The following is a 13,321-nucleotide window of genomic DNA, read 5'->3' on the forward strand; positions in this document are numbered from 1 at the left end:
AAATATAATTAAATGCTGTTAGTCTATGAGTATTTTATCATTCAATAAAACTTTAGAGACACTTATTTCTAGTTGTGATTAGGTGGGGAAAGGACTCAGACATCAAAAACACTTAGAAATTAACATAAATTTACTACTGTTAATGCAATACTAATGGCTCCATAAAGCAAAGATATGATGGTATGGCTGATACTAATTCTTAGAGAGAAGTAAGGCTAGACCATTTTTCATATTTCTCCTTTTTCTCAATGTACACTAAACTCAACTACTTCTACTTCTGGTAGCACCATTAATACTATGTTTTTTCTTAATTCCCAGAAGGAAAACATGCACGATTATGAAAGTAGAATGACCAATAAGCACAATCAACAGATGCCAGTAGGAAAGATGAGGGGCATGACTGTCTCAGTTCAGCTGATGCTAATTAATATATTTTTCATTCAGGAGGACATCTTTTCTTCAAAATTCTCCCTTCAACATAGAGTATTCATTTTCTTGGAAAAGGCAATTTAGTTGTGTTACAAAAAATAAGTTAAAAAATAAGATAAGCCTAACTCCCTTCCAAATCTGTGACCATGTACTATCAAAGTAACATATGGTGGAATCCTTCTGGGATCTGGCCCTCCCCTTGCTCTTTGACTAAGTGTGTTGCTTTGGAGCATCTGACTTTGCCTGGGATGAAGGAGGGAAGTCTTCTGGGAGGTAACACTGGGCTGAGATTCACTGTGCCTTAAGAGACAAAGGGTACGGTGTGGAGGGAACTTTCCAAGCAGAGGAAACAGGATCTATGAAAGCCCCAAGGTGATGGAAAGAAGCTCTTTTTGCACAAAGAAACAAAAAGAGGGCCATGTGGCTCTAGTATAAAGAGTGAGAAGGTGGGTCTGAACTTTGCAATATGTGAAGGATTTCGTACATTATGCTAATAAAAACAATGGGAAGCCACCAAAACAGTTCAGTAAGGGAGGGGATCTAATCTTTTCAATTTTTAATAACATTTAATGCTTTCCGTTAGTGTGACTATTTTCTTAAAAATAGAAATTACATTTGAGTATCTCAGTACCAGGACTACAGCGTGGCCATTTTACCTACTTCTCTTTATAAGTGATATAGATCAGTGTAGAGTCCAGTTGATGCAAGAATGTCCAAAACTGTTGTGAGCATTATCAAATGACTACTTGTTCCATGATTTTTGACTTAAATTTGTGGAGAAGAATTAGCTTCTCTGATATTTTGCTGCCTTAACCCAGAAATAACAATGTTCATTTGAACTAGACTATAAGTATTTCAAGATTCTTAAGATTGGAATTTTATTTCATAGATCTATATAACAATTCTGTTATATGCTTATTAATATTCTTTTAAAACCCATGTACTGCTATAAACTCTGTGTTTATCTTTGAATGTAGATTGTGAATTTAAAATCTCAGATGTTGGGTTCAGCTGTCTATGTTTCACTGAAAAGAAAAAAATAGCTTTCGTAGGAATAAAATTATGACTTATTATGGATTCAACACGTTTTTGGTTTCACATTTCTTAAAATATTGAAACCTTATTTTCACTATTAATGAAACCAAGGTAATCACTTTTGTTTAGTTATTGACTTTTTGAAAGATAATATTTATAAAACACTAAAATGTATGGTTACTTTTTTCTGAGAGAAATATTATCTGAATTTGATAATTATATTTTATCAAATATGACTCATTGTAGACTATCAAGAAACACAGTAGATAAAATTTATTTTCGGAATCAGGTCATAACATAAGTAATTTTACATTTACATTACTTACATTTGTTTCTTTATCTCTGTTAGGTTATTACAATTGGAAAACATGTTAAAGGGTACCATTACATCATTGCAAATCTGGTAGGTGAATTAATGATATTTATTACTTTAATAGAGATGCCTGTTAGTTCAAAAAAAATTATGGCCAGCCTTTATCAGTGGTATTTATAAAAACATATTTTGATTATATCGATCAATTAGAAGTGACAATATTTTTCTGAATTTGTTACTTTTAGATTTACTTTCCATTTCATATTTTCTAATCAATTTCCTATTGTTTTAAATGATGTGAGAAATTATAGAACAATATTTTACAAGCTTATACTTTGTGTTAAATGTGTATTTTAACTAAGGGAAAATTTTCAAAATGATATAAAATTTAAGTGTCCAAATTTCCTCTTGTTTCTCACTGTCACTGTAATTTATAGACTTTACCCTTTGCCCATTTCTTTAAAGTTCTTAGTATCTATAATATTTGAAATGCACATTTATGAGAATATGTCTTGGTGCAAAATATAGCCTGGAAATACCCAGAGTATTTATATATTGTATATTATTTATTTCCTACTTACTATATAAGCAACACAATGAAAATTGAATAACTGTAGCTGATCACTTTTTCATTGAGATTCCCCTCAAATTAAGATTATACTGAAACATCCCCGTGATTAATCGTATCTCCCTTCTTAAGTATGATCAAAGTCAATTTAGAACTACCACTAGAAATTTCTTTTTTCAAAATAGTTTTTAGATCGGCATTAACGTGAGCTTGAGGCTCCCCTGCTGCAAAGGTTTACGTTCTTTAAACAAGTATGATTCTGTGCAATTTATGGCTCCGTCTCCCCAGCCTCAGAAAAAAAGGTGATTAAAAGAGCGACAAAAGCAGAGAATGAGAGTGTATTCTCAATAGCATTATAGGGCTGTGAAAAATTTCCTATTTATACAGATGAGGATTTATGATGTTGCTTCTGGAATATTAGATTGTTATATCACAAGACATTATTTCCAGTAGTCATGGAGAGATTTAAAAACCCCACAAGCTTACAAGTGATAAATATTGTTTTCACTAGAAAGTGGCACCAGTGATAAAGAATATTCAATCTCAAACCTACATGATATTGGGAGAAGTTGGTTATTCAAGATAAAATTTCTGTTTGGCAATGAGATGGCTCATCACTATAATAATTTTTTAGAACTTACCCTTATAATATGGCTTATAGATCCTAAATGAGTCCCGACCAGAGAAGCGAGAGTTAAAATAAGTGAAGCTCTGTAATCAGGCTTTCCAGAAACACATTCTGTGCAGGGTAGAGCCTGGACAGTCAGTCCCTGTGTGAACTGCGCCATTGATGAACAGCACAGAGCCACACCAAAAGCTGTGATCTTTAAAAATGTCCAGATGGAGAAGATTATATTGGGACCTTGAGAAATAATGGCAGAAGGAGTTCATCAATTTGAGAGTTGATATTAGATGCTGTGAAAAAAGAAACATGTGTTTGATTGACCAATGTAAAAAGGTTCAAAAATAAAAGCAAGTTCTTGCTGCTGTCATGCTGCTATAGGGAGAAATCTACCTAACATTTTATCTGAATTCAAGTTGTGTTTTTCCTTCTCTGAAAACTTGGTATCCTCGCCATATGGAATTTCTAGTGAATCAGTAAATTCAAAGAATCTGTAGAGTGCTGCAGTTTCTGAGAATCTCTAGGGCACTTGAAAATTTCAGTGACATTTAAAATTGGAGAATGCCATCCAAAGTTGAAGGGCTTTCATCTTCCAAAGTCCTGATCGGGAATGTCCCTTTTTCCATGTCCAGTGGCTAATGGGTGTTAAAGGAAGTGGTTGTAAAAGATAGAACAATCCTCAGATATTGTTAGTGACTCATTTCTTCAGAAATTGCTGAATGCTTGATTAGGCTCCCCAAACACAGGCTATAGTTCAGTTCCTGATATGTAATTAAAGGGGATAAAGGACAAGGAAATGGTCATAAGGGATCCAGTTCTCATTTCTTCAGCCCTTCAGAATCAGACAAAAGGCCCTGCAATCCGCCCACCTGACTCTGCCTTACAGTGAGGCTCACTCATCAACCAGCCCTGCCCGTGCACATAGAAATTCCAAGAAATGTTTTAGCATCTTCCTCTTAGACAGCCAAGCATTACCAGACATTTGAGAAAAAAGTCTTTGCCATGAGGGAAGCAATATAAATAAACAAGTACACAGAAACAAGGCAGGCAGGAATCAGGAGAAAAATGCTTCAAACTGTAAGAATATCTTCAGAGAAATAAGATAAAATATGTTATCCATAAAGAGGAGAAAAGGCTGCTATAAAAAAAAAATCAAGGAACAAGAAAGAGCTCTGGGAAGTTAACTTATTTTTCGTAGAATAACTAGTAAAATTACATGAATTTGAAGGTACAGTTGAGAAAATCTTCCAGATTATGTGGCAAAATGACAATACAATAAAAAAACGGTGTATGTGGAGAAAACTGAGGGACTCAGACGTTTAATCAAGGGGTTGCAATGTCTTATTAATAAACCTTCTAAACAGACATAGTCAAAACAGGGGAAGGAAATTATCAGAGAAACATTCAGAAAAATTTCCGGTACTAAATGACATAAATCTGCCTGTTGAGTACACACAGTAATGAAAGACAAAGGGCTTCTTTCATAAAATATCACCATGAACTTTCAGAGATAAATAGAAGATCTTGAAGTTTATGACAGGTGGGAAGCCAGAAGGAGTATGAAGCAGGTCACAGACAAAAAATAATTAAAAATAATGCTATTGTATTTTTCAGTAGAAACAGTAAGTCAGTAGAAGAATGCCTTTAGATTATCAGGGTTTCAACTTAAAATGCTATACCCAGCCAAAATACCAGTCAAGTGTCAGAGAAAACAAAGGTATTTACAGACATTCAGTGTCTCAAAAAAGGTACCTCAACGTGTCTCAGGAGACTACTGGGGACTCTAGCTGAAGAAAGGAGTAAAACAGGAGAGAAAAGTGATGGAGGGGGCTTTCCTGGTGGCCCAGTGGTTGAGAGTCCGCCTGCCGATTCAGGGGACACGGGTTCATGCCCCGGTCTGGGAAGATCCCACATGCCGTGGAGCGACTGGGCCCGTGAGCCATGGCCGCTGAGCCTGCGCGTCCGGAGCTTGTGCTCCGCATCGGGAGAGGCCACAACAGTGAGAGACCTGCATACCGCAAAAAAAAAAAAGTGATGGAGGAAACAGAGAAGCTACTCAGAAAAGAGGGGAAGGGGCATTTCAGGAGAACAATTGCAGAGCAGATGAAAGAGGAAAGATTCAGATTGCAGCGTTAAAGTGGAAGGCTCCAGGATGCAGGGGAAAAGATAGATGACTTGATATGTTTCAATATTTTATTTGAAAAAAGCTTTACTCATATAAACATGAAAATTTTTACATGGAGCAACTGGAAAAAAAATAAGAATCGGTATAGAGAAAGCTCTAGTAGAGAAAACAATGAAGCAATCATTAACATTAGAATAAAATACTATTCAAGAAGGAAAATGCAGTCCAAGCATATTATTTGGCTTTGTTCTGAAAACCAGAATTCTAACTGTGAAAACAGTGAACATTAAAATGGCGGAGATAGATGGTTTGCTTATGAGACTTACATACTCATCTGGCACAAGTATAAACTGAAGAAGAAAGTCTAACATGGGTAAGTTAGGAAAGAAGAGCAAAAATGGGTCATGCAGAATTACAGAGGTAAATATACGAAAAACAAAAATTACTGAAATTGATTGTTTTGAAGCAGCTTAACTGAGGCATGCATGGGTCAGAACAGAAAATCTATGCTTTTTGTTATATACATTTTCCTCTATTTGCATTATTTGATAAAAAGAAAAAGCAAAAATATGAGCCAATAACAGAGTAATTATCCTTTTCCACATAAATAATATTAAACTATATTTTTAATATCAACAACAAAGAAAAGGCTCTCATATTTTAGTCAAAATATTTCCAGTTCTTCTGTGTGATAATAAGGAATAAGTGTATAAGATGAAAATATTTATAATTGTGACTTTTTAAAATTGTGATTTCATCTTTCAGAGAATATACTCCCAAACTGAGGTATAATTTATGGCAGCACGAGATTTGAAATCAGTGGAAACACTATATGATGGTTTTAGTAATGACTGAATTCATTCTAACAATGCAGTAGAAGTGGATTTTTTAAATTTAATACATTTTATAAAAACTAAGTTTCATGCTTAAAGTGAAAATGCTTAATTGTTCTCAAATAATGGCAAAGCATTTGGTATCTTGCCTTCTCATTTAAAAGGTTTTTATATTTATCACCTGAGAGAATGAACAATTTAAATAGAAATAACCATCACAAAATGTTGTAGCTCTTGGAGAAGTAGCTTAATGTTTAAGTATCTGGTGGTGCTTTGTTGTAGATACAGTAAATAAAACCCAATCCTTATCCTTGGAAGGTTTCTCAATAATACAGAGAACTTTTATGTACGTATGACCAATAAACAATCATTGATTAAGGACCCACTATGACCAGGATGAGGCTAGGTGCTGGGGAAGAATATTGGCTGTTAAAATACATGAAACATTTACTATAGGCTTTTTATCTCCCTCATGAGTTCTTTGAAATTTGCAAAACCACAATGTATAGAGCTATCTGGTTAACATTAAGTTCTATTTGGTTCTTAATAGAAAGCATGACATAAATATGTTCTCTGTCCAGGGATTTACCGATGGAGACCTATTAAAAATTCAGTTTGGAGGTGCAAACGTCTCTGGATTTCAGATAGTGGACTATGATGACTCCATGGTATCTAAGTTTATAGAAAGATGGTCAACACTGGAAGAAAAAGAATACCCTGGAGCACACACGACTACAATTAAGGTACATATCTATCAGGATCTACTTCTACCTCCATCACCATGTCTATCCCGCCTCCACCTCCATCTCCATTTCCACCTCCACGTCCACCATCTTCACCTCCTCCTTCACCTCCATCTCCATCTTCACCTCCATCTCCCCTTCCCCTCCCCCTCCCCTCCTCTCCTCTCCCCTCCCCTCCTCTCCTCTCCCCTCCCCCCCTCCCCTCTCCCCTCCCCTCCCCTCCCCCTCCCCTCCCCCTCCCCCTCCCCTCCCCTCCCCCCTCCCCTCCCCTCCACCCTCCCCTCCTCTCCCCTCCCCTCCCCCTCCCCCTCCACCCTCATCTCTATCTCTAACTGCTGATTAGTAGCCTGTTCTCTGGGACGCCTTAGGAAGAAGACAAAAGTCTCAATTTGTTTTCATAATTAACAAAATAGATATAAAGCTTTATGTAATCAAAGAAACTTTGAATGCTAAATGTCATGCACTGCTCTGTAATAAGCACTATCCAGACTCACATTCTATTCTCTGTATGTCTGGACACCTTGAGGTCTTCACTGGTTTATTCAGTGTACTTTATTGTGTATATACATACATGCATATATTTACCTCCAAATATGACATATTTCTGCTGTTGATAGGAAGGGGTTTCTTTTTCTTCTGTTCATCACCTGATTGAGAGCAGAGATAAGAGTAAAACCTGAGGGAGGAAGAGTGAGTGAGATGAGATCATGTTCACTTTTTGAGACTAGGTTTATGAAAAATAAAAGCTGCAGAATATTGTCAAATGTACAGTGATCTGTTTATCTGTGCTATCTGTGTATTATAATGTAGGTTGTGCAAGAGCCAGTCGGGGACAGTGTCATTTCAGTTGCTCTCATAGTTATGTTCATACATCCTGGAGAAGTTTTGTTGTTGTTGTTTTCTGCACAAATTGAAAAGAACAGATATGTTTGGCTTTAACTTTACATCTGACTGTGAGACTGGTGCTAGATAAGAATTAGAAACTTTAAAGTTTTCTACTTTGGGGTGTGTAAATGGATCCTATTAATTCAATGTCAAGTTTAGGAAAGCATCCCATAGGATGTTAAAGCATAGCCCGGAGCTAATTTTTTCTCTAAAGTAGGTGACTTCTTGTTTGGTGACCTTGACTGAGATTCAGCACATAGACATTTATAAAGGGCTTGAGGGCGTGTGGGCATGCCACCATTTTACAGGGCTGCTTAGAAGGGAGGGGACCCCCATCCATGTCTGTCTCTTCCTGTGTTCAGCAGGGGTCTGACTGAGGCCCACATCCCCTGGGATTGCAGGCTTCCCTGCATCCAGATGTGCTGCCAGTGAAGTTCTCTGATGGAGCATGCATGTGGCATTCACCCTCAGATGGGACTGATGTTCCTTTGAACACTCTGCTAGTCATCGTGTAGCCTCCCACTGCTGCTGGCTGTGAGAAGGATGAAAGTGAAAGGAGATGATTTTTTTCTCATGGAAGTCATATCATTATTAAAGTTCACATGCTATGCCTCAAAGCGCAAGCAGATTTAGGGGATAAGAGATCTTTGGCAATGCATTCTGCTAACATTTTTGCTGAGACCTAGCACCACAGTTCACTCTGTTGGTGACCTTTCTTTGCTCCCTTCTGGCTGTAACATTTCCCTCCAGAGCGGCTCCCTTTTGGCTTCTTCTGACAAGTTTCAGAAAGATCGTGATGGCCCTTCCTTGTGGGGCGTCGCAAAGAGCATAGGCTTAAAAGTTTAAAAGCACAGCCTCGCTAATAGGTCTGTGTCTCTATTCCCTTCTTGTCCCTAGTTTCTTCAGAACTATTTTTTTTGTTGTTGTTCCATATATGTGTGTTAGCATACGGTATTCTGCATAGCACAGGGAGATCAGTTCAGTGCTTTGTGACCACCTAGAGGGGTGGGATAGGGAGGGTGGGAGGGAGACGCAAGAAGGAGGAGATATGGGGATATATGTATATGTATAGCTGATTCACTTTGTTATACAGCAGAAACTAACACACCATTGTAAGGCAATTATACTCCAATAAACATTAAAAACAAAACAAAACAAAACACAGCCTCTTCCATGTTCTGTGTATCCCTTGAGGTAGTATAAGGACCCTGCCCCAAGGCTGCACTGTTGTTTCCTGACTGCCCCTCCCTTGTCTCTGCATCTCCTCCCTTCCCTGATTAGTGGCTGTTTGAACCTGCCTGGTTGGAACTCAGGGAAGGTCCTGGAGACCAGATTAAAGGAATTCAGGCCCTACACACACCCTGGTCCTTATCAGCAACCCCACCCTAGAACCATTGCTACAGAACTCTTCACCAAATCTTTCCGGGTTGGGACACACAGTTTTTCAGGGCACGAGCCTGCTGTGGCTCCCTTTGCCTGGCAAAGAAATAAAGCTGTTCTTTTCTACTTCACACTCCACCCCCCAAAAAGTAAGCTCTCAGTCACTTTTTGACCCTCGGCCCAAAAATTGAACAACATTTACAAAGACTTACTTAGCACAGCTTTGGAAACAAAGGTGCCAGTAGGAGATATATCGTATATGGTCTTAGAAGCTTGATAAAAAGTACTGAAAATCTGTGTGGAGGATGTGCCTTTGGGTGGGAGTTCATCCTAACACAGAGGCATATCGCTCATGTACTAGACAGCCGGGAACTCAATATATTTTTAAAGAACGACTCTTGCCTTTGATAATCCAAAGTCTTATGCAGGATACAAACATGCCAGTAAGCAAATTATTTAATAGAGAGTGATACATGTAAACTGTGGCAGCTCCTACACATGATTAGAACAGTACAGTAGAAGGCTTTCCAGATGTAGGACGCCTGAGCAGGGCTTTGCCTGTGAGCTATGCAACGGCATAACAGGTCCAGGGAACTCGGGAGGAGTGAGTTGTGAACAGGTGTAAAGAGTGATTCCAAGACAGGACTTTGATGGTTGTTTCTCTCATGATTGTTTCACGGGCAGAAGTAAGGAAAAAAAACTAGATAGGGAACAATATACCATTTCCTAATACAAACAAGCTTACATCATCTGTCCAAGTGAAAATATCTCGAGTGCCGTTATCTCTTTTTACATTCTCTTTTGGGTCATTGACTGTATCAGGTATGTTGCTAGATAATTTAAACTGTAAACTTATGCTATAGGCTAAAAGCCTGTAAAAATATAATTCATTACATCAAATCCTCTCCGTGGTTAGGCATTGGAAATTATATAATTTATATCAAGTTGTGAGACTATTAAATTAAGAATTATTTAAAACTTCTAGTCTTCCTTGAAAGTTAATGCACCTTCCACAGCTTCCTAATTAAAATCAATCTTATTCAATAAATACAAGTAAAACCTTACGTTTCAATATTTAACATATTTTAATAACCACTGAATATAAATTGCAAATGTTAAATTTCTTCATTCTTATATCCTGTACCAAAAATAATTCTAGAGATTTAAAATCTGACTCTCTTTCACTAATGTGCTAATTTGGGGCAGTATTCACTTATTCATTCATCAATTCATTATACATTTTACTGAGTTTTTACTCTGCAAGCGGTCACTATTCTAGGTGTCAGAGAAAAGACAAAGTTCCAGTCTTCAAGGGGTTGATCGTCTTCAGGCTAGAAACCAGCAATCACCTTGTATTAACTTTGGTGGAAGTTGTCTTACTGATGCGTTAATATCAACACATTCTCAACTTCTGACTTCCACCCCTGCTCCCTCTTCATCCCCTGAAAAACTATTCCTACAACAACGCTTCCCTCTCAGTTGATGGCAACCCCATCTTTTCAGCTGTTCCTTCAGCCAAGGACTTGCAACTGTCCCGGAGACCTCTCTTACCCGGTGGCCCACATCCAGTCTGTCAGGAAACACTACTCCTCTTCTGCACCCACCCTAAATCCAGCCCCCATGGCCCTGCTGCCGGGTTACTGCAATGATCTCCTAGACGAGGTTCCCTGCCTCCTTACTGACCCCTCTCTCTCCCATGCTTGTGGTCCTTTTAAAATGTAAGTTACATTATGTCCCTGCTGCTCTCCGGGCCCCCAACCCTGTGGCCATCCATACCACAGCAGTGCAAGCCAGACTCACCCCACTGGCCACGAAGCCCTGCATGCTCCACCTTCCTCTCTTGGACCCTCCCCTCACTCCCTCTGCTTCAGCTACAGGTGGCCTTTCTGCCAGTTCTTTTTTTTTTTTTAATTTTTATTTGACTATAGCTGATGTACGATGTTGTGTTAGTGTCAGGTGCACAGCAAAGTGACTCAGTTATACAGTTATATAGATCCACTCTTTTTTAAGTTCTTTTCCCATATAGGTCATTACAGAGTATTGAGGAGAGTTCCCTGTGCTCTACAGCAGGTTCTTACTAGTGATCTATTTTATATATAGTAGTGTGTATATATCAATCCCAATCTCCCAGTTTATCCCCCCTGTCACTGCCTGGTAACCATAAGTTTGTTTTCTATATCTGTGAATATATTTCTGTTTTATAAATAAGTTCATTTGTACCGTTTTTATATATTCCACATATAGGTGATATGATATGGTATTTGTCCTTCTCTTTCTGACTTACTTCACTTAGTATGATAATCTCTAGGTCCATGCATGTTGCTGCAAGTGGTATTATTTCATTCTTTTTTTATGGCTGAGTAATATTCCATTGTATATATGTACCACATCTTCTTTATCCAGTCATCTGTCGGTGGGCACTTAGGTGGTTTCCATGTCTTCGCTGTTGTAAATAGAGCTGCTCTGGACATTGGGGTGCATGTATTATTCTGCCATTTTTTAAGCACGGGAGACATGTTCCCACTTCAGGGCCTTTGCACTGGCTCTGTCCTCTTCTGGACTCTTCTGCCCTTAGCATCTGCAAGGCTAAGCCTCCTGCCCTCTGTAGCTCTTTGTTCAGTTTCCATCTCCTTAACAACCCCAGAAGCAGCTTCTCTATTTAAACTTGCAATCTCCCACCCATTAAGGTGTGTTCCATCCCCCTGCCCTGCTCCAGCTTTTTCATATTTTTCCCTTTAATAGCTCCTAGTGTACTGTATTTTTAATGAATGTATTCATTACCTTGTTAACTGTCTCCTCCATCTTGAAAGTGACATGTGGGCAGGGAAGTTTTGTTGGTGTTTGTTTGTTCACTGATTTTGTTCACTCCCAGTCTCCTAGAATAAGGCCTGGCACAGAGCAGCTATTTAGTAAAGGCTTTCTGAATGAACAGATAGAGGAAAGCAAAAGTTCTGTGGTAAAACCCTTAAGAGGCTCCTAACCCCAGTTCTAGACGTAAGAAAAGGCTTCCTTCTTTGAGGAAATCATATGGAATTTAAAACCTGAAGGAGAGGTAGGTATTAGGAGAAAGAAGGGACAATAACTTCCCATAGAGAAAATGAGAAATTAAAGTCTGGTGTGCAAGGAAAATATAAATATTTCTATAAGGCTGGAGGCTGAACAGAGGTGTTTGGGAGGAATTCTGAGAAATAATACTTATAAATATGAAGGCTCTAGATCTTGAGTGCCTTTTTGACCTACTAAGGAATGTTTAGTCTCATTCTGAGAGCAGCAAGGACCCCCTAGAGGAGAGCCATCACCACGGTTTTGAAACAGGAAGATTATGGGCTGCCCTGGCGACAAGAGAACTTGATGGCAGGAAAGCTTTTAGGGCGATGCAGGAACAATGCAGACAACGGCTGTCAGTTGTCTGAATGGTGGTTGTGGTCTGAGGAGGGAGGGAATAAATTGATTTGTTGCCAGTTCTCTCCATTTCTTTAGAAATAATAATCACAAAAATTACAACCGTACATTTATAATGTATTAATATAAATTCAGCTGAGAGGTATTTGTGGATGGAAAACAAGACTCAGAAAAGCAGTCTCCTTCCTTCCTTCTGTCTTCTTGGTCCCTCGTCTCATGCCAGGATTTGCACGGAAGGCACAGAACAGAGGTTTGCTGAAATGAAGAGGAATAAAGCGAAAACTAGGGCAACACTTTGAAAATATCATCACAGAGAAAGAAGAAAATAAGTAATTATCATTGCTGTAGGATGGGGTTCAAATTCCTGCCCTTAGCATCTGTTGTGTTTTTTACTCAGCCGAGGCAGAAAAGTCCTGTTATTTTACAGGATGAAACAGAAAATTCTGTAGTAATCAGACCTGAACCATCGTGGTGCCTGGGTTTAAATGGGACAATTAAAGGGAGAATTTTACCTTCCTCAAAAAGATGTTGACAAAGAGGCAGATGATAAAGGTGATTTGCCCGTATCTCCAACCAAATTTACACATATTTCTATTTTGAGATGGATTTTCAGGGCTTTTGGGGTCTCAACAACCTGTAAGATGTAAACATCCATTCTACCTTGTCAAGTGGACAGTTTGAACCTACTTTGACTTGTGTCTGCCGGGCCTACCAGTGTCAAGGAATTCAACCCTAACACAGGACTGACATTGTGTGCCACTTAAATAATAGCTTTCCTGCAAGAATCCCGTTTTACTCAGGAAAAGACTTAAAGCAGCAGTTCGAACTTTCTTAATTGCTATCCTAAGAGACTTATTAGACCTGTCTGGAAATAGCATAATCTTTTTGAGTTCGGTAATTAGTGCTGTGCATTAAATAGTGCCCTGGTGGCTTCATAGAATTAATTCTGCTTCTCGAATGTTTTAACTGACCAAGACCACTGCTGG

General features: G+C 38.5%; 1 protein-coding gene across 2 annotated transcripts in view; it reads left to right on the top strand.

Moving 5' to 3' along the window:
* Positions 1-13,321, top strand: part of GRIA2 (glutamate ionotropic receptor AMPA type subunit 2) — a 147,961-nt gene that overhangs the window by 95,887 nt on the left and 38,753 nt on the right. For both annotated transcript variants that reach the window (XM_060093702.1, XM_060093693.1), the window contains exons 5-6: positions 1,814-1,867; positions 6,507-6,668. In XM_060093702.1, coding sequence (XP_059949685.1) covers positions 1,814-1,867; positions 6,507-6,668 — 216 coding nt within the window. The remainder of the gene's footprint in view (positions 1-1,813; positions 1,868-6,506; positions 6,669-13,321) is intronic.

Source organism: Mesoplodon densirostris, chromosome 1, assembly GCF_025265405.1.
Source record: "Mesoplodon densirostris isolate mMesDen1 chromosome 1, mMesDen1 primary haplotype, whole genome shotgun sequence".
NCBI lineage: Eukaryota > Metazoa > Chordata > Mammalia > Artiodactyla > Ziphiidae > Mesoplodon > Mesoplodon densirostris.